This window comes from Peromyscus eremicus, chromosome 19, assembly GCF_949786415.1.
Source record: "Peromyscus eremicus chromosome 19, PerEre_H2_v1, whole genome shotgun sequence".
In the NCBI taxonomy this organism is placed as follows: Eukaryota; Metazoa; Chordata; class Mammalia; order Rodentia; family Cricetidae; genus Peromyscus; species Peromyscus eremicus.
This window is the reverse complement of record NC_081435.1, coordinates 10,518,188-10,538,151: the sequence shown is the minus strand read 5'-3', so window position 1 is coordinate 10,538,151 and position 19,964 is coordinate 10,518,188. Positions and strand designations below refer to the sequence as shown.

At 45.8% G+C, this 19,964-nt stretch overlaps 1 protein-coding gene across 2 annotated transcripts in view; it reads left to right on the top strand.

Moving 5' to 3' along the window:
- Positions 1-19,964, top strand: part of B4galt6 (beta-1,4-galactosyltransferase 6) — a 67,574-nt gene that overhangs the window by 15,748 nt on the left and 31,862 nt on the right. For both annotated transcript variants that reach the window (XM_059246080.1, XM_059246079.1), the window contains exons 2-3: positions 4,379-4,495; positions 14,367-14,480. In XM_059246080.1, the coding sequence (XP_059102063.1) occupies positions 4,379-4,495; positions 14,367-14,480 (231 nt within the window). The remainder of the gene's footprint in view (positions 1-4,378; positions 4,496-14,366; positions 14,481-19,964) is intronic.

Sequence of the window (19,964 nt, the reverse complement as noted above, 5' to 3'; positions counted from 1 at the left end):
CTGTCCCTCTGTGGACCACAGCTACCCAGGCTTCCAAGGCCGGCAGCTTCTCCTCCCCTTTGCTGGCATCTCATCCACCCTAGTCTCCTCACTTCCCTTTCATCTGTTTCAGCCATCCACACACGCACCGGGAGCTGTCCAGCTTATCGTCCATGGCTACTAAACTCTCCAGTGGCTGAATGTCACGCTTGAATCCTCTGCTCCCTTCCTCCTCAGAGCCTCTGTTCACACTGCCATTGGCAGAAATGCCCCTCCCTCCCTGTTCTTCATTCTCTGAGTGCCACAAATGGCATACTCAGACCCTCCCCTCCTAAGGAATCTTCTCTTCTCCTTGCTGGCTGCCCACTTTCCTTTCGTGAAATGTCCTGTCCACGGAACCACTGACTATTCTTTCGTTTCCAGAAGACACTGCTGTCTCAGAGGTTGGCAGGGACCTCCCCTTAGCATTGTCAGGAGGTGGAGAGGTATGGTGGTGACTGCTTCGTCACTTACAGTAAGGATGTGGTTTTCTCAGTGCCCCACCTCAATTTCTCTATTTATAAATGGCAATAATAGTAGTACCCACGGAGCTGCCTGAGAGAATTAATTAATTAAGATGGCACACATAAAGCATATCTAGGGGTGCCTGGCAAAGCACATGTTGTATGTCATGTGTTAGGTATTTTCTCCTAAATTATCTTTTTATTTTATTGTACTTTTTTTTTTAATTTAAGACTTATTTTTATTTAGGTGCCCACAGAGGATGGTGTCAGAACCCCTGGAGTTGCAGTTACAGGCCATTGTGAGCCAACTAACGTGGGTGGTGGGAATGGAACCCTAGTGCTCTTCAAGAACAGCTAGCGCCCTTAACCACTGAGCCATCCCTCCAGCCCTCAAGCTATCCCAGTCTTTTCCTCTGTAGCCTCTGCAGCATTTAACCTAGTTGGCTTCTTTTTAGTCTGTAGGTTCTTCTGAGGTTAAATAATTTAGGGGTCATTTAGCCTTCGTCCTCCTGTGTGTCATCTGCATAATGGGCTCATTACCTTCTCGTATCCATTTGAGACCAGTCTATTCCACCTTGTGCTGTTACTTTCTTTCATGTCTCCCAGTTGTGGTTCCAATCCTTTTCTTAGCTGCAATCCCACCATTATAAGTGCTGCCAGATTGCCTGCCCCTCCGGTCCCTTTGGAAGCGCCTGTCCAGTTGACAGTAAGGCACTCAGCAGCAAGGTGTGTCTCCGCAGTCAGGAACCTGGATATCAGTGCTGGAGCTCTCCTTGTCCAGGGACACTTTGATGTCCCTGCACATGCTGTGGCCTCCTCACCATCAGTGCTCCACACTTCCAGTGAGCAGAGCTGGATGTGGAAGGGTGGTCGACACAAGCTTTTTACAAACCCCTTAACGTTTTTATAGTGGAGAAAGGGGCAGGTTCACGAAGCCCCTGTCCCAAGCCCTGGCTAGAAGGCCTAGACACTTTGGCAAACTATTGCCTTTTGAAGTTTTTTCTTTTTCTTTCCTTTCCCCAAGGTGTTTTTATGGTGTTTTTCTTCCTTCTGAAAGGATAACTGGCAAACAAGTTGGATTTATGTCTCATTATGTAGAGGGAAGTAGAAAATGAGCCAATTAAAGAACACACAGCATGGTTTTAATTAAGTAGTGGTGCTTTTTAGTATATTTCAGAGTTGTCTCAAGACATAAGGGCAAACGCGAGAAAGACAGCCTTATTCGTTCTCTGAATTATGGCTTCTTACAAATTGGAATAAAAAATGTAGATAAGGATTTTTTTTTTCTTAAAGTCTTACCAGCGAGAGATTGCAGTTGCTATTAGTGATAATTAGCTAGGATGTAGCTGAATGTGGGTCAGTGCAGCTGTATGATGTTGGGGACTTTGTCCTGATGGTTTGTTCGTTTAGTGTGACTTGTAGGTGCATCATTGTGTCCCTGTCAGCTGCTCTGTGTTTAAGCACATCTTCATTCCCAGATGGGTTCCTGTCTTTAGGGACTGAACCCAGGAGGGCCATTCACCTGAGGGATGGAATTGTCTTAGCTGTAAATGATTTAAAGTAGACTAATAGATTGCTCCCTGCTGTTGAGAATAGTCCCCAGCTCCTCCTCATGTCTGTTCCTCCATCCATGCAGTGAATATAAAATGCATTCCTTTGGTTAAAAAAAAAAATCATCTTTGTCATGATAATCTTGTTTCTTCTAGACAATTTTGTATCTGTAGCTGAAACTATGTGGATTTTAGAGTTTATGCCTCTAAGACCCAGGGTAATGTCCCTGCACTCTTAACACCTTAGCATCCACTCAAGGGCAAAAGTTAGCAAAGTCATGTCATGTTTCTAACCATACACGATAAATGCACTGTAAAATGCATGATCAAAGTCTAAGTAAGTTAAGTTCAGTTAGGAGCACTCTCCAACAAACACATCCAAGCCTGGGTGTTCATTCTGTGAGAGTATCATTCCTCTGCACCGACAGCTTTTGAAACTAGTTAAGATGGAAGGGGCATGAGAGGTGTCTGGTGCAATGCTACCTATTTAAAAAACAGAGTTGAGGTCCCGTAGGCTGTCTCAAGTGGGGTCCCCAAAGAGGCTCTCCTGACTTAGCTCCTTGCCTGCTCAAGGGAGTGTAACACCTTAGTTAAGGCATTCTGGAGTCTGTCAGTTTACTGATTTCCTCAACAGATAGAAATTAGGGCCTGCTTTTAAAAGACCTCAAAGAATTAAAGCTACCAACCTGTGTGCCGACAGTTGGTTTTTCATATTTTGTGTTTGAGAGGAATTATAGTATTTTGAGTAATTAACTCATCGAAATGGTCCAAGTGGCTGTCAATTCCAAGTTATTCCTCCTTTCAGACACATTGAGGCTTTGTGGGGCTCCAGAATGGTGACCCATCCAGGTGTTCTGGTGAATTGTAGACCCCATCCAGGTGTTCTGGTCATCTGTAGACTCTGTCCTGGTGTTATGGTGATCTGTAGACCCCATCCAGGTGTTCTGGTGATCTGTAGACCCCATCCAGGTGTTCTGGTGATCTGTAGACCCTGTCTTGGTGTTCTAGCGATCTGTAGACCCCATCCTGGTGTTTTGGTGGTCTGTAAACCCTATCCTGGTGTTCTGGTGATCTGTAGACCCCATCCTGGTGTTTTGGTGGTCTGTAAACCCTATCCTGGTGTTTTGGTGATCTGTAGACCCCATCCTGGTGTTTTGGTGGTCTGTAAACCCTATTCTGGTGTTTTGGTGATCTGTAGACCCCATCCTGGTGTTTTGGTGGTCTGTAAACCCTATCCTGGTGTTTTGGTGATCTGTAGACCCCATCCTGGTGTTCTGGTGATCTGTAGACCCCATCCTGGTGTTCTGGTGATCTGTAGACCTCATCCTGATGTTTTGGTGATCTGTAGACCCCATCCTGGTGTTCTGGTGATCTGTAGACCTCATCCTGATGTTCTGGTGATCTGTAGACCTTATCCCTGGTGTTCTGGTGATCTGTAGACCTCATCCTGGTGTTATGGTGATCTGTAGAAGACTCCATCCTGGTGTTTTGGTGGTCTGTAAACCCCATCCTGGTGTTATGGTAATCTATAGCATATTCACTGTAAGATAAGGGGTTACCTTTGTGGAGTTTTGGGTTTTAGTGAATTAATACAGAGTTTTAAAAAGTGAGTTTTGAATTAGAGGACTGTGTCCTTATAATAAATATCTCTTTTGAAATGATTATGTTTATATAAGGTTAAGGAATTTTACTATAATTTGTGTATTTAGTCTTGATCTGTTAGCTAGATGGATGTTGCCACTTAAAGTTTTTCATTTTTATTTAGAAGTTTACATTTATTTATTTCTGTGTATGCATATGTATGTGTGTGCACTCAAGTGCTATAGTGCACATATGGAGGTCAGAGAACAACTTTTGGAAATTGGTTTTCTTCTTCAACTATGTGGGTACCAGGGCTCAAACTCAGATCATTGGGCTTGGTGGCAGGCACCTTTATCCACTGAGACATCTTGTTGGTCCCTATTTTAATTTTTAAAAGTCCACTTGTTCCTAAGTTTTTCATTTGTTTGTTTTTGGTTTTGTTTATTTTTTGAGAGAGGGTTTCACTGTGTAACAGCCCTGGCTGTCCTGGAACTCGCTCTGTAGCCCAGGCTGGCCTCAAACTCACAGAGATCTGCCTGCCTCTGCCTCCCTAGTGCTGGGATTTAAGGTGTGCTCCACCACACCCAGCACTCCTAAGTTTTTTAAAGCAGGAAACAGTCGTCTTGTATTTTGTTTTCTCCTTTGACGTGGTAGGTAATTGAGTGTCACTTTTTGGGTACTTTGCTAAGTCTGAATATAATCTTCCTAAGAAAAAAATCTCACCATTTCATGACCTTCTTTCTCTCTTTTGTTTTTCTTTTGTAGCCAACACATACCTCTTTATGGTACAGGCTCGAGGCATCATGCTGAGAGAGAATGTGAAAACAATTGGACATATGATCAGGCTGTACACGAATAAAAACACCACGCTCAATGGGACAGGTAAGGCTGTGTCCTCCTTCGCGTACCCTGGGAGTTGCAGGTCAGTAAACTAACCTTTGAAGTTCTAGCTCCTTCACCTGCTCATAACTCACTGTCAAAGAGGGAGCTGCCTCCTACTAAGGGCATCACTAGATGATTAGCATCCCCTACTAAGCGTACTGCTGAGTGGGTGTTTTCTAAATGTACCGCTAGGTTGGCATCCCCTACTAAGTGTATTCTAGGTTGGCATCGCCTACTAAGTGTATTCTAGGTTGGCATCCCCTACTAAGTGTTCTGCTAGATTGGTAGGACTGTCATTTAGTTTTGGATGCGCTTCTTAGTAATTTTATGACCCTTCAAGAAACCAAAGGATACATTTTATGAAACTGGAAATCAGTGACTGCTCTTTGCTGTTTATGACGTTAACTGAAATTGGGCTCTTCCTTAGATTCACACAAGGCTAATACCAATTTGACTCAACTAGGAATTTTCTGATTGGAAGTAGTTGGTGTCAGTGGCTTTATTTCCACAACAGGGATAATTATGGGATGTCACATTGACAAGATCTGTGATTGTTTTTTGTTTGCTTGTGTGTGTGTGTGTGTGTGTGTGTGTGTGTGTGTGTGTGTGTGTATGTGTTTAACCACCCCCAGAAAGCCTCTGTCTCCCTCCATAGTGGGATTTTAATTGATGTCAGGTGGGTGGGAGTTTTACACCTAAAATTTCAAGATGATATGTGTACTTGTAGAGAATCCATCCTACTCATTTGCCTGATTTATTTATGACTCCCCAAATCTAAGCATTCTTACTTTCCTTTAATCTTTGAACCTTAATCTCATGTCTCAAGGTAGCTGACCCTTTGATAGTACAGGGGAGTCACAGTCACTGGTCTCCTGCGTTAGCTGGTCATATTAAAAGTTTAAACCTTCGAGGAGTTTCTGTGGGCCATACTAGTGAAGAAGTCGATTGTGAGGATTTTCATTGAGAAGTCCATTCAGCTGGGGTGTAGAGAATGTTTAGGTTACTGCATTTGTCTGTGTGAATACTAAGAATCTCACGCATCTTTTTTCCCACTCTGGGATATGAATAAGTTTTCCGTGTGGGTGTTGAGTTTGGCTGGGGGCAATGATGACTTGAGCAGATGTTCCTCACAGTGCCCTGCAAAACACAAGGAAATTCTTTCTTCCCCTCTCCCAGCCATAGTTTTAATAAAGATGAATCGAGTGTGTATGTGTGGGGGGCGTGTACTTGGACAAAGAGTTGTTTACTTTTGTGAGCCTCTTAGAACCTTCCATAGGATTCCCGTGCTGGTGGGAAATGTTTTCTAGAAGACACAGGAGGCGTTCTTTCCCGTGTGAAGTCCAGCAAGCTGGCAGCCTGTAGCTCTTGTGGAGGGTCCTGAGCATGAACTACCACGTGTTTTTCTTTGTCCTATCTGCCCTGCCACATTACTTCTTAGTTAACATATAGCCCAAAGTGGTTGCCAGGGCTCCAGTCGGCCACCCTTCTGCTTGTATTTGGTTCAGTGGGGGTGGGGTAGAGTGGGGGACAGAAGATGTCCTCCTCTGAGGGGACTTCACAAAAGTCGCACTGTGTCCCGTCACCAGCTCACTGGCCAGACCTAATTACATGGCTACAGGGTGATGGGAATGCAGATATGAAATGTTCTGAGTGAAGCTGGGCTTTGTCACCCAAGGAGATGAGGAAACAGAGTCTGTGTTGGCAGCATTAAGGCTCTGCCGGGCTCATTTAGGCAGCGTTTATTGAGCAATTAGTATAGGTTGTGCATGAGTAGATATGGGAGATGCAGAGTTAGGAAAAACCCTTTAAAGAGGAGCCTCCCAAGCTTCCGGGAGACATGATTACTAAATTATGGGGACATGATTACTAAAATGCATCTAATTGTTTTTTAAAAGACTTAGATATAATTTGCCAAAATAAAAAAAAAAAAGAGGCCAGTAAAATGTACAGAGCTGTAAGTGCGCTCTACAGGAGAATTGATGAACACATTTATAATTTAACACGAGAAGGGAAATTGGTCGTGATATTTATGTGTATATTTGGTTTCAGGTTTTCAGTGCTGTGTCTGACATTCAGCACCATCGAGTACAAACAGGCTTAAAATGCTTTGGTGTAGAAATCGTAAGTTCTCAGAATCCAATGATGCCTTTCTGAGTAGCCTGTGGAATTGACAAAAGAGGCGTAGTTGTTGAAAGTGAGTTCAATAGGCAATCAGGGCTGTGCGGGTTAGAGATGAACCTGGTGCACCTCCTTACTTGATGGGTGCTTCAAGTGAGGCCATCAGCTGTGGCCATCTGCCTGTGTTAGTGGCAAGCACATCCGAGCTCTAATGGAGTTCCCACACACCCTCTGGGGTTCTCTGCTACAGAAGTGAAGCTCTTGAGAGGTGTCCTTCGGACTCTGTTCTTTCCATTCGAGAATGGTGTTGGGACCTGCCTAGCACTTTTCCTTGGGAGTTTTCCATTTCTCTGGGTGTGGTTCTGGGAGGGGGAGGCAGGCAGGTTGTCTGGAGCTCATTTTGTTCCCATCCACTCATTAGATGAATAATGTCTGCCTTTCACAGAAGCTGCGGTGAATCTCAAGTGTGTCTATCCCACGTAACCTCTGGGAACGGTTCAGGGCTTTTCAAACTGTTTAGTGGCTGCAGTGTGGCTGGTGCTCACTCACCACCTTCCCAGGAAGAATGGTTGTGTGGGTTTTCACAGCATTGTTTCCACAACCTTAAATCACTCAGGCTGTTCTAGCAGCCACGATGTGTTTATTTGCAGTATGTTCCTTGGATATCTTAGGTGACTTACTTATGCTGGAAGTTAAGACAATTTGATTTCAGTTAGAGGTGATGCTCAGGCTGGTGGTTCCAGCTGTGGTTAGGCTTGGCTGGAGTGGCACCAGATGAAAGGCGTGGGCAGCTCAGATGTATCTCTGCCAGTCCCTTAGTGACATCTGCCCTTTATGGTCATTTATAATGTTGTGGGTTAGGGACAGCAGATATTTTTCCCTGATGCTCGAAACTCAAATGGTTAGCCCGTATTGCATATCTTTCAGGCACTTAAAAACTATTGTTTGCTTTTATTAAGGCTGGTGAAAATGGTGATTGTGTTCTTTTATGACATATGTAATCAGTCTAGGCCTAGACTACCCACTCTGGACTTCCGTTTGCCACTTCCTCTAGGGAGTGATAGCTAAATTTGTTATAGAAATAAGCAGAGAGCTTGAAGTTAAAGGGAGTTGGATGTGGGTCTGTAGAATCAGGACGTGGAAGAGGAGAGGCCCAGGTGTCAGCGACAAAAATCAATCAAATTTGCAGAGCAAGAAAACACTCAGATTTAAATTAATACGGAACATCAAGGAGCTACTGGGTGGGGCTGGAGAGGTGGCTCAGGGTTTTTGGGAGCACTCACTGCTCTTGTAGAGGACCCTGTAGTTAGAATTCTAGTAGGTATTTTTAATAAAAAAAAAAAAAAAACAAAACAAAACCCAGAGCCAGAAATTGGGGTAAATGCTGAAAAATCAGAGAGACAAAAGAACAAGCCACTGCCACGTCTCACCTCTAGGACTCCTCAGCCTGAGAAGACTTCAGCTGAAGCAGCTTCAGCCAAAAGCCTCTAGTTCCTGTCTCCTCATGACTTATATTCCTTTCTCTGCCCAGCCATCACTTCCTTCTTAGTGCTGGGATTAAAGGTGTGTGACTCCCAAGTACTGGGATTAAAGGTGTGTGCCACCACTGCCTGGCTCTGTTTCTCTCCTAGACTGAGTCAATCTCATGTAGTCCAGGGTGGCTTTGAACTCACAGAGATCCAGACAGATCTCTGCCTCCTGAGTGCTAGGATTAAAGGTGTGTGTCACCACTGCCTGGCTTCTATGTTTAATCTGGTGACTTGTTCTGTTCTGTGATCTTCAGGCAAATTTTATTAGGGTACACGACATATCACCCCAGGATCCCAGTTCAATTCTCAACACCCACATAGGGCAGTTCCAGGGGATCTAATACTCTCTTGTGGCCTCTGCAGGCATCCACATGAACTATATGTTCTCTCTCTCTCTCTCTCTCTCTCTCTCTCTCTCTCTCTCTCTCTCTCTCTCTCTCTCTCTCTCTCTGTGTGTGTGTGTGTGTGTGTGTGTCTGTCTGTCTGTCTGTCTGTCTCACACACAAACAAAACAATTTTATAAAGAAGAAATTACTGGACACCTAGACATAGTGGCCATGCTTGTTGTCCCAGCACTCAGGAAACTGAGGCAGGAGTGTTGGCTGCAACTCCAAGGCCAGCCTGGGCTACGTAGTGATTTGAGTTCCAGGCCATCCTGAGCTAGATAGAATAAGTCTTTACCACAAAGCACCAAGTAACCTAAAGACAGACAAGTAATTAAAACATTACTTGAGAGCTGTATGAGAAGCCTAGTAGTTTTCAGCCTTACCGTTATTTTTAAAAAAAAAAAAAAAAGAGTTTGGGGACACACAAAGACAGCGGACCCAGGACAGCCTTGTTTTCCATTTCCAGCTACTGTGCGTGAGCCGTATGCAATAGGGACTTAAGGAAAATGGACGAGATCAGCAGGCACTGATACAGAGCTGGGCTGTAGTGTGTGCAGCAGAAAGCTGTGAGGCGTGCGTGCGTGCGTGCGTGCGTGCGTGCGTGCGTGCGTGCGTGTGCAGGGGGGGTGGGGAGGGAGAAAGATGCTGTTTTAACCATTGATCTCATATCAAACAGCAGCCTGTATAAAACGCTCTCTTCAGTCTTCAGTTTGAGTAATCATTTCTTATTTTAAGGTAGAGGGGGATTATGGTAAAAACAGTCTCTGCCACTCACCCTCTCCTTCAGTTCTCATACTCAGAGAGAACAACCTAGAACTCCACAGTTTCTTCTGTATTTGTGTCCGTGTCTCTTCCTCCCTCCCTCCCTCCCTCCCTGGCGGAGCCCAGGGCTTCAGCATGCTGGGCAGGAGCTTTTCCCCTGAGCTGCAGCCCTAGGCTTACTCCATTGCTGCCTGGCATTGTCTGTGGCTGTCCTGCTACTGAAGGGAAGAAGCATTTAGAGCTCATTCTGCTTCCACAGCTTCCACCCTAGATGTACCATCAGGACTGGAGTCAAATCCTCATGGTTCAGAGTATAAACAGTGGTCTCTGTGTCCCTAGAGTCAACTGTTTTGGTGGCATTTCTTCTCCACATCCACCCCCACTCTCTCTCTCTCTCTCTCTCTCTCTCTCTCTCTCTCTCTCTCTCTCACACACACACACACACACACACACACACACACACACACACACACCACCCCCTTGCTCTCACTAAGCTTTCTGCCATCTATCATTGGGTTTCCCCGGGCTGCTTAGGCACATGGTGAGCCATGCTTATGAAGGGTCCCACCCCTCACCCCCACCCCTGCATCAGTTTCCTTCTGTTCTCCAGGGTTCCTTTTGAGACTGTGTCTGGCATTCTGACGGCAGTTATTGTCTATAGAGCAGCATTTTTGTTTTTTCCCCTTCCTGGGGCCTTTGGGACCCTCCCCTCCTCCTCTTCACCTTCCTCCTTTCGAGGACCCTTCACTTGATCTGTCTTCTCTTACGGTTTGATTGAAGCCGTGGCCGTGGGCACTTTGCCCCCCAGTTCTGTGAAGCACCCTTTGTGCTGATTTCTTGGGTCATTTGTGCCCCCTTCTATTTCTAGTTCTCTTTCTTGCTACTTTCTAGGAGATTGCTTTGATCTGTTACAAAACGTTGATACGATTTTAAATTTTTTCATAAACCTATCTGTAGTTTTTAGGAATTCCTTTTGTTTTCTTTCTTTTATTTTTATTGTTTTTTTTTTCTTGTTATTATTTGGTTTGTCTTGAGGTAGTGTCTCTCTACGTAGCCCTGGCTGTCCTGGAATTCGCTCTGTAAACCAGGCTGGCCTCAGACTCGCAGAGATGCACCTGCCGCTGCCCGAGTGCTGAAATCAAAAGCATGTACCAGCAAGGCCAGCTCATTTGTTTTTCTCAACTATGTATCTGAAATAAGAATCCCTTTCCTCTCAACTGAAAAAAGAAAACTTCAGTTATATTTTAATAAGCAGGGAATCTATTTATTGATTAGCTAAGACACTCTAAGGTATAAATCCAACAGCTGGATAAATATCTACTGGAACCCATAGCGGAAGTGCTAATCAAATATTTTTAGTGGAGACGGAGAATATTTTTTTCTTTTTAAATTTTTTTACTTTTAAAAAAAATTCTTTTAACTTCTATTGATTCTTTGTGGATTTCACATCATGCGTTCCGATCCCGTTCACCTCCCCTTCCTCTCGCATCCTCCATCTGCCATTGCAACCTCCCCCAGAAACAAAACAAAATTTAAAAGAAAAACTAAAGACCAAACGTGACAAACAGAACAAAACAACGACAACAATAACAATAACAGAAGAAGAATCTCATCGTGGAAGCTGTAGTGCGGCCTGTTGAGTCAGAGTTTACCTTTAGTCCATTCATCTTTACTTGTAAGTCCTCATTGCTATGAGTCATTGGGCTGGCTCAAGGCCTCTAGTTTCTGCTACGCCGCTGATAATGGGCTCTCCCTGGGGCTCCTCTTGGATATCCTGTTGTCCTGTGTCATGGGGATCCTGCTGTTTTGAATCTGTAGGTTCATCACCTTCCCATGCTCCAACAGTTCATAGATGTGATGGATGCCAGGGTGGGCCAATTCATAGTCCTGGTTCTGGGCGTGGGTGGTACCTGGGTTGGTCAATTCACTGACTTCCCTCATCGTCACTACCTAGGTGAGCTCTCCAGCACTGCCCAGGCTAGCCCACCCAGTGCAGCCTGCAGCAAGGAGCAGGCCAGATCTCCTGCTCTCAGGTCCTCAGATTGGGGGTCCCCACACTCACACCACCAGGGCCAGCTCTACTGTTTTACCCAGGCAAGGTGCAGGGCCCTTTCTCCAAATTGTTAATTGCTGTAGGCGACTTCTAGGGGGAGGGGTCAGCTCTCCTGCTCTCATGTCCCCAGGGCTGACTCCCCTGCACCCACTACAACAGGGTCAACTCTAGTGTGCCGCTCAGGTGGGATACAGGGTCTGCTCCCCTGTGTCCTGCAGCTGGTGAGGGGTTCTCTCACTCTCGCACCCGCTGCAGGTAGCAAGGGGCAGAGGGGGCAGGGCATCTTTCCCTCACCGATGCCACTGCATGGCCCTCAGGGCCAGCTCACCTGTGTCCGAGGATCTTTTTCTTTTAAAGATTCATTTTTATTTTTGAATTATGAATATGTGTGTGTATCTGTGTGGGCAGATGCGCATGTAAGGGCAGGCGCCTGTGGAAGGCGGGAGAAAAAAGTGTTAGATCCCCTGATGGTGGAATTGCAGGTGGTTGATGAGTTGTCCAGTGTGGGTGCTGGGAATTGAACTGGGGTCCTTGGCAAGGGCAGTATGTGCTCTTAAGTACTAAGCCATCCCTCTAGCCGTGTGCAGACTCTTAATTCATGTTTAGAGCACCAATCTCCCCCATTGGCAGAGCAGAATTCCTTATGAAAGAAGAAATTGTTGTAAAAATATGATCTGCATTTGATATACCCAGATACACTTTTATAAAGCTCCTTGAAGGAACGAGCCTCATTGGTCCTCATAGTCTTGCTTTATGTGGAGTGTGGTATAAGTCTCAGACGCATTAGGTGAAAGTATAGAGTTTGGCCCCAAGAGGAGTTTCTGTGATCTTGGTCTGCCCTTGGGCACATTAAATGATGGCTGCCCTCGCTGTCTCTCCTCCCTCTGGCTTTAAGCAGTTCCCTGCCAGCTGCTTTCCAGGTCTCCTCCCCAGAGCAGTGTGGGGAATCTCTCCCTGGGGATTCCCATATCCTGGTGCAGTATGCCTTAGCGTTGTGGCTTCGCTGTCTGTTTATCACATTAGGCTTTCCTGGCAGTTCATCTGATGCTTCATTGGATGTACTCCTCCGTTCATAGTGTGGGTTTCCATGCAGCAGCCTCTGGGACTGAACCTTCTCCTTTGGCTCTATCTCTTCCTTGGTTTCGGACCCAGAGCCTTTGTCCATCTCCTCAGCCTGTTAGGAGCGTCGGCAGGGACTTCTTCCTCCAGTGGGCCTGGAAATGTACTGAAACTCTGCTCAGAAATGTCCCCCTGGTTCCCAGGCTGCAGCTCCACCAACTCTGTTTGATGGTGACAATTTCTGTTCCCAGGGGAGGTGCTTAGCCTGCAATGGCTCTTCACACACCTTGTAACCATCCTAATGCCATTTCCCCATGGGCCAGGGGGTTTCGCTTTTACAGTTTTTACAGTTGGAGTTGGTTGCGGATGACTGTAAGCGCATGTTTACATTTTCTGCATCCCCGGTCTGATATAGCAGGCACAGCACTTTGCCAGTTGTTTTTTTTTCTTATCTCTAGTCACCACTCCAGGCCATCTTCCTCCACACAGCAGGAAATGGGCACATCCTGTTCCTCAGATTTGCACTTTGCATCTGTGCCCTGGAGAGTAACAGAATTGTGGTCCTGGATTCCATGTTCAAAATCCTATGCCTGTGACAGTCACATGTCGGGTCAGGTGCTCAGTCACTCACAACTCACAACGAAAGCTGCTGAATAGTTTCATGAGATTATTCACTCTAGGCTCTTGAGCGTGTGTGTGTGTGTGTGTGTGTGTGTGTGTGTGTGTGTGTGTGTGTGAAGAGAGAGAGAGTTTGTCTGCCATGCATGTGTGTATGCACTTACTCTTATGTGCACACATGGAGGCCACAGGTTGACATCAATTGGGTGTCTTCCTCTAGGACTCTCCACCTTAATTTTTTGAGACAGGGTCTCTCACTGAAGCTGGAGCTGGTTGTCTCAGCGAGACTGACTGGTCGTCAAGCCCCTGCGATCTGCCTGTTTCCATCTCCCTACCCCAGTGCTGTGTTTATGGATGTTTAGGTGCTTGCTGGGGATCTGAACTCACGTCCTCATGCTTGCAGAGCAGACATTTTGTCCACTGGGCCATCTCTCCGGGCCTCTTTAGCTACTTCATCTTTTTGAAATCTGAGAATGACAATAGCAGGCAGTGAAATGAGAGACGCAGTTGTCCCACTCTCAGATCCAGCACATGCTGGGGTGGGATTTGAAGGCTGGCGTTTGGCGGTGCTTCAGGCCGTTGCTCTGTGGGTGGTGGAACTTGACCCTAAAGAAAACGGGCTGTGACATTTCCAGGATCCTCAGGAGCTGCAGCTTGCTAGTTAAGAAGTTGACTGACTATCCAGGCAGTGGTGGTGCACACCTTTAATTCCAGTACTCAGGAGGCAGAGGCAGGCGGATCTCTGTGAGTTGGAGGCCAGCCTGGTCTACAGAGGGCGTTTCAGGACAGCTAGGACTGTTAGAGAGAGAAACACTATCTCGAAAAACCAAAACCAAACCAAACCAAACCAAAACAAAACAAAGAAAAAAAGAAAAAAGAGAGAGAGAGAATGTGACTGACTTAAAGGCTTCAAGGGGGCTGTTCCAAAAGTAAGTTGAAGGGTAAATCCTGGGTTCTCCTGAGGTCAAGGAATCATCACTACACCCCTCTGCACAGATGTGCAGAGATGGTATGGCTGCTCTAAGCTTGTTCCTTTAGGTGAGGCCCAGCCATGGAGGCGAGGGAGCAGGTGTCCTCTGGCTGCAAAAGGCACTGCTGTGTTTGTGTGTACGGGTGAGGGCCTGATGCTCTCTGCACCTCTCCTGGGAACTCCTGCAGTGTCTGGCCCAGCTTCGGAGTGTGCGCTTCACTGGAATTCTTCCTAGGTTGTTGCTTGTACGTGCTTCTGTGCTTCTGTGCCTTGCATGCTGCGGCCCACTCCATGCCGGTGACATACTTCACGCTAGCAGCAAAGAAAAAAGACAATATTGGGTTGTAAACTTTTTTTTTCTCTCTCTCTCTCCAAGATTATCCTGAAGGCAGTAATTCGAGTGACTATCTTGTTCAAACAACAACGTATCTTCCACAAAACTTCACCTATTCGCCGAACCTGCCCTGTCCAGAGAAGCTGCCTTATATGCGTAAGTGTGAACTCGTTTCTTTTGACGGGTGTCCTGTGCGTTACAAAGGATTAAAAACCACGCGGTTTGAACGTGTCATCAGATGGATCATTGTTGTGGATGCTGACATTTTGAGTATACCTCATGTTTTCCCACTTTTTAATTTTAGTTTTTGGAGGGGCAGTGAGCACGGTTTTTGATGGTGGGCGGTTGAAAGCTGAAGAAAAATACAGAAGAGAAGCAAAAGAGATTGACACCTGTATTTCTCTCATCTAGATTTGCAAAAATGCTTTGACTTAATTTTTTTTTTTTTTTTAAATTTTCGAGGCAGGGTTTCTCTGTGTATCCCTGGCTGTCCTGGAACTTGCTTTGTAGACTAAGCTAGCCTGGAGTTCACAGAGATCCACCTGCCTCTGCCTCCGGAGTGCTGGGATTTAAGACATGTGCCACCACACCAGGCTTTAACTTTTAAATTCTCTTCAAGCAGATGAAAAAAGAGTAACTAGTGTGATTTCTCTCTTTGGATGTTAGAACATTATAGGTTGAGCGGAAGTCTTCTCTTCCTCTCCCTATGTGGGTTCCCCTCCCCGCCTCAGAAATGACCTGGTGTCTGTCTGTCTGATGTGTGCACATACAGAGTACCATAAACTTAGTTTTACATAGATAAACGGAGAGAGAAAATACATAGTTTCAAAGGCTTTAAGAATTTTCCTACCCAAGAAGATATCTCCAATTGACAGTCGCTTACAAAGGAAAACTCAGTGTTCTCAATGGAGTCTCACTGGGTATACAAATTCCTCTTAAGGGCAGGCCCACGCCCAGCTGTAGATGGCCAACACAAAAATGAACTGAATGGTATTTTTGTCTTATAATGATTTTTCTGGGCTTTCAAAAATGTATTTATTTATTTGCCTAACAGATATTTTGCTTAAATATTATAGTTTCCGGTTTTGTGTTTTTATGGAATTTTTGTGTGTGCAAGTATGTGTCTCTGTGTCTGGGTTTCTTGTGTTTTTTCTTTGGCTCTTTTTTTTTTTTCTCCTGTTTGTTTCTTTGTTTTGTCCGGTTCTGGTTGGTTTTAGTTTTTGTTTTCAAGTTAGATTCTTATTTGTTTAATGAGAGAGAGAAAGAAAGGGTATGGATTTGGAGGATCTGGGAGGAGTTGAGGAGGGGATTCCATTCCTGCTGCCTACATGCAAAGTTCAGGTGAGGGGGACCAGAATATGTTGTGTGAAGAAAAATCTATTTTCAATCACAAAAAAAAAGAAAGAAAACAACCAAAAACAAACAAAAAAATTAGATGGTTGTCTAAATTACATGTTAATCTGTGACCTGAATTTTAGCTTGTTTTTTGAGAGTTACCCACAGTCTTCCACGTGGATCTGAGTCGGTTCTCTGAACTAATGTGGAGAATGTCTTTGTATAAACATGCTGTGTTTTATTTTCCAGTGCTCACCTGATGGGCAGTTAGGTGGTTTCCGCTTTTCTTTCTTCTTCTTCTTCTTTTTTTTTTTTTAAGTCACACAACTGGGGAAAAAACCCCTCTATCTTCCTTATCTAAAGGGCAATGCAGCCCGGCCCTTCCTGCTCCCAAGTGCGTGCCCACTCCGGCGTTGATAACTCGAGGTTGGCTGCTGTTCGAGCTGCCTCGGGTCTTCAAGTTTCCCCCAAGTTATTGCCATAACCAGGACTGATTTATATTGCTTTGATGTTGGTAGACTTTGTGGTCTTCCTAAACAATTATTTATTTATTTTAACCGTGTTTTGCGGGAGGGCTTAAGTACCCGTCCTTGCTTGTGGTTCACGGAGGTCAAAAGTGGGTACCCCGATCCCCCGCAGCTGGAGCGACAAGGATGGCTGGGAGTTTCCCAGGTGTGGGGGTTGGGAACCCCCAGTCAGAGTGGGAAGCATTCTCAAGCTCTGAGCCCCCTCTCCTCTTGGCGGTTTTTTTAAGGGCTGATCAAACAGTGGGAACAGTAGCCCATTATTCACCTTTTTACTTACCTGTTTACCAGGGGTCTAGCTCTCTGCCCCTCATGGCTCCGCCCTTGGTGGCTGTTGGGTCCTGTTCACCTGTGGAGGTGTTGACATTCCTGAAGTGACATTTGTCAGTTGTGCGTGCTCTAAGTGTGTTTTTCACAGTCCCGGGCTTGCTTTCTGACCTTCTTACGATGTCTTTTACTTTATGAAGTTCAAATTACAGTTTTTCAAATGGGTCAATCTCTAAGACTTTGCTTTTTTTTTTCCTCTAAGAAAGCTTTTCTCACCTTGACACCACACAAATACCTTTCTTTCCTATTAATTTTTGATTTTGTTCTTATAGTTTGCATCCAATGTGTAGTAGTGACCCAAATATATAGTTCAAATCTATTTTTTCAAGCATCTATTTTCCCACCTTGTGAGGAGAAAACGCTGTCCCCCAGGTGTCAGAAGCCGCCCCTCTCTTACTGCCCTGGGACTCCACTCCACTCTTTCAGGAGTAGTTTCCGTACGCTGGTTTGTATCTTGATTTGATGTGCTGAAGATTTAAGTAAACTTTTCGATTGCTTATGTATCCCCATACTCTATTGTCCTTGGTGTTTAAGCGTGCTTCTTACGTCTTTATTGGGAAATTGCTCTCTGCCTGCCATGCATGTAGGCTGGCTTTTTAGTTAACTGTTGGTAGATGTTCTAACTGTAAGACAAAGGAAGGCTGGCTTTGCCACATGGCGTACGTAAGGTATGATTTTCTCCATGGAGGATGGGTGCATCAGAATCACCCAGAAGGTTCTGTAGAGCACGATGTCCCTGTGCCCTCTGAGTTCCCCTTTCAGTGGGGCTAAAGTGGCACTGGGAATTTTCATCTTAAAGTTCTGAGGCGCTGATAAAACTGATGACACTTGGGATACATGGACTTCCCCCCAGGCTGTACAGAAGAATTGCCTGGGGAGTGAGCCTCTGTCCTCTTTGGTTTTATTGATCTAAACTGTGCCCTGGAATTAGTAAAACAAACAAAAGAGCAAGTGATTCTGATCATGCTAGCTCTGTCCCACGATGAAAAGTGACTCAGAGTGACTTGTGCTGGATCTATGCGTCCCACAACAAAAATGACGAGAGGTGACTTTTTTGGCCTCCTCATCTGTCATTTGCTATGACAGCCTTGCTTCCCCCAAAATAAATGTTTTTGTCTGTGCAATACTGAAGCCACTGGGAAATGTTCTGTTGGAGTATTGATTACAGTAATTTCATCTTCATAATTTGCATATTCAGGGAATTATAGTTGTAGGAAATCTTTGTCCTTGGTGTAGTGATCATTTTCTTCATTAGTGGTTTATGGATACTAATTAAACAGTTTGAACGTGCCTGCCTGCCAGGCCCTCATGCCAGCATCCCTGACCTATAATCCTACAGCTCCTGTGGGATGGCTTCTCTGGCCTGGTGCTTGAGAGAGTTTCAGTTTGGCTGCTGTGGGCTCTGGGGCTGCTGTAGGCTCTGGGGCTGCCTCTCCACTGGACGGACAATTACCCATTCACAGCAGGCTTCTCCAGGGTTCCTAGCTTAAGACTGAGTACCAATCTCATGTCCAGGGACCCAGGGCAAGTGGGCTATTTGACAGAAAATATGACCATGTACAGGTGATCTTTCAGAAGGGGACTATAAGTATAACCACATAATGAGGCTCCTGCAGAGAGCTTCCTTTGTCATCAGAGAGGAGGGGGGGGAGAGCACTTTGCTGGTCATGTGACTCTGCCCAGGGCATCTCTGTACCCATCTGTAACACCCAGATTGCAGTGCCAGCTTAGGTGTGAATGAGGGGTGAATCGCAGTATGGAGTGTGAAGCTCCATGGATATTAATTAGATTCCTTTCTTCTTTCTCCCTTTTTTTTTTTTTTTTTTGAGGGAGCCAGACTTTGTAAGGGAATGAGACATGTGTATCATCCTGAAGCTTCCTACCTAGTTGTACAGCTTTAGAACAATTCCCTGTGACCACAGAGAGCAGCATTATGGGGCGCCTGGGTGTAAAATCTTGGTAGTTGGATGCAAAGCATTCAAACAGGGTGATATTTCATTTCCCTGTAACTGCCCGCTGCAATGTGAACTAATGATGGTGTGCTCGATTATGGGAGTGTCAGTCCCTCTGGAGTCCCCCCTGGTGTACTGTGGGGTAGCCAGCACTGGGTTTCTGTACTGTGGGGTTTGAATTTCCGCAGAGTCTGGTATCAGTAGTGGCCAATCACACTATAAAATCTATCTTCATTCACGTTATTTGTATGAAGAGGGTGAGTGACTATTTCATTGCTATTTAATATTTATAGACTCTCCAGAGGGCAAATCCACTCTCAGCTTTTTCGAATCTTGTAAGACTCTTGGTGATAACCAAGCGGAATAGAAATCTGTCCTCCCAGAGCATAAGCACAGTGCTTAGCATGGATGTGTTGATTTTGATTTTTCTGCGTGAGTTGGAGATGGGAAATGCCAGTTGTGCAAGCTGCATAGCAATGAAGACCGACTTACCTTCCATCTGACTGATTGTCACTCAGACAGAATGCACCCGCAGTGACTTTTCCTTATCCCGACCTTGCCCTGACAGTCCCTGTAGTTGCCAACCTTATGAAAGCTGGCCAAGATGAATTTGAATGAGTGGACTGAAATTCAGCAAAGGGGGAAAAGCAAGTAAACTCTAGAAGAGCTCCCACAATGCTCAGTGCAACAAACTGTTGTATCATGTGGACGTCTGCTGTACAGAGAGACGAGGGAGAGGAGTCAGCAGTTGGCTGCAGGCCTGGGTGTGTGCACAGGGGCTCTCAGAGGAGCAGAGCTAGTGTGATCCAGCAGAGCTGGCCAGGAGCAGAGCTGGCCAGGAGCAGAGCCGGCCAGGAGCAGAGCTGGCCAGGAGCAGGTCGCACCAGAGCAGTGCGGTGTTCTGTGCTCAAGGTGAGGCATGAAGAAGAAAGGAGAGACACTGAGGGACTTGGGAGCTGGGTCTTCAGGCCAGTCCAGCAGGAAGCTGAAAGAGGACTAACTGCCTTGGGGCTGAGGAGGAACTTCTGTGTTCCTGCATTGGGGCAGCAGCTCCAGCTGGAGGGGCTGTAGGCGGGTCACACTGAGGTGAGGCTGCAGTAGTAGGGTTTGTGTGTGGTGCTGGGGAATCCCCAGGCAGCCATGAGATGGCTTTGGAGGGGGCCAGACCCGCTGCCCACATGCAAAGGGTTGGTCGTGAGTCTGTGCAGATTTCTCTCAAGTCAGAACACAAATTTCGGAGGGAAGTAGAATGGGGGTGTGGGGGTTGAGAGCAGTGCTGTGGGGGAGTGAGACCATTGAAGGCGGGCAGATGAATGATGGACTAGGTGTGTTCTTCACAAGGGTTGTGCAGATGAGAATTTCAAAGTGATTAGGGAGAGGATGGAGTCAGGGTCACTGGTGAGGCATGTGACACCCTTGGCCAGATGTCACATCTACCTGAAGGTTGTCTGATTTGGTGATCCTTTATGGACGCAAACAACTCAGACAAATACCACTGTGGA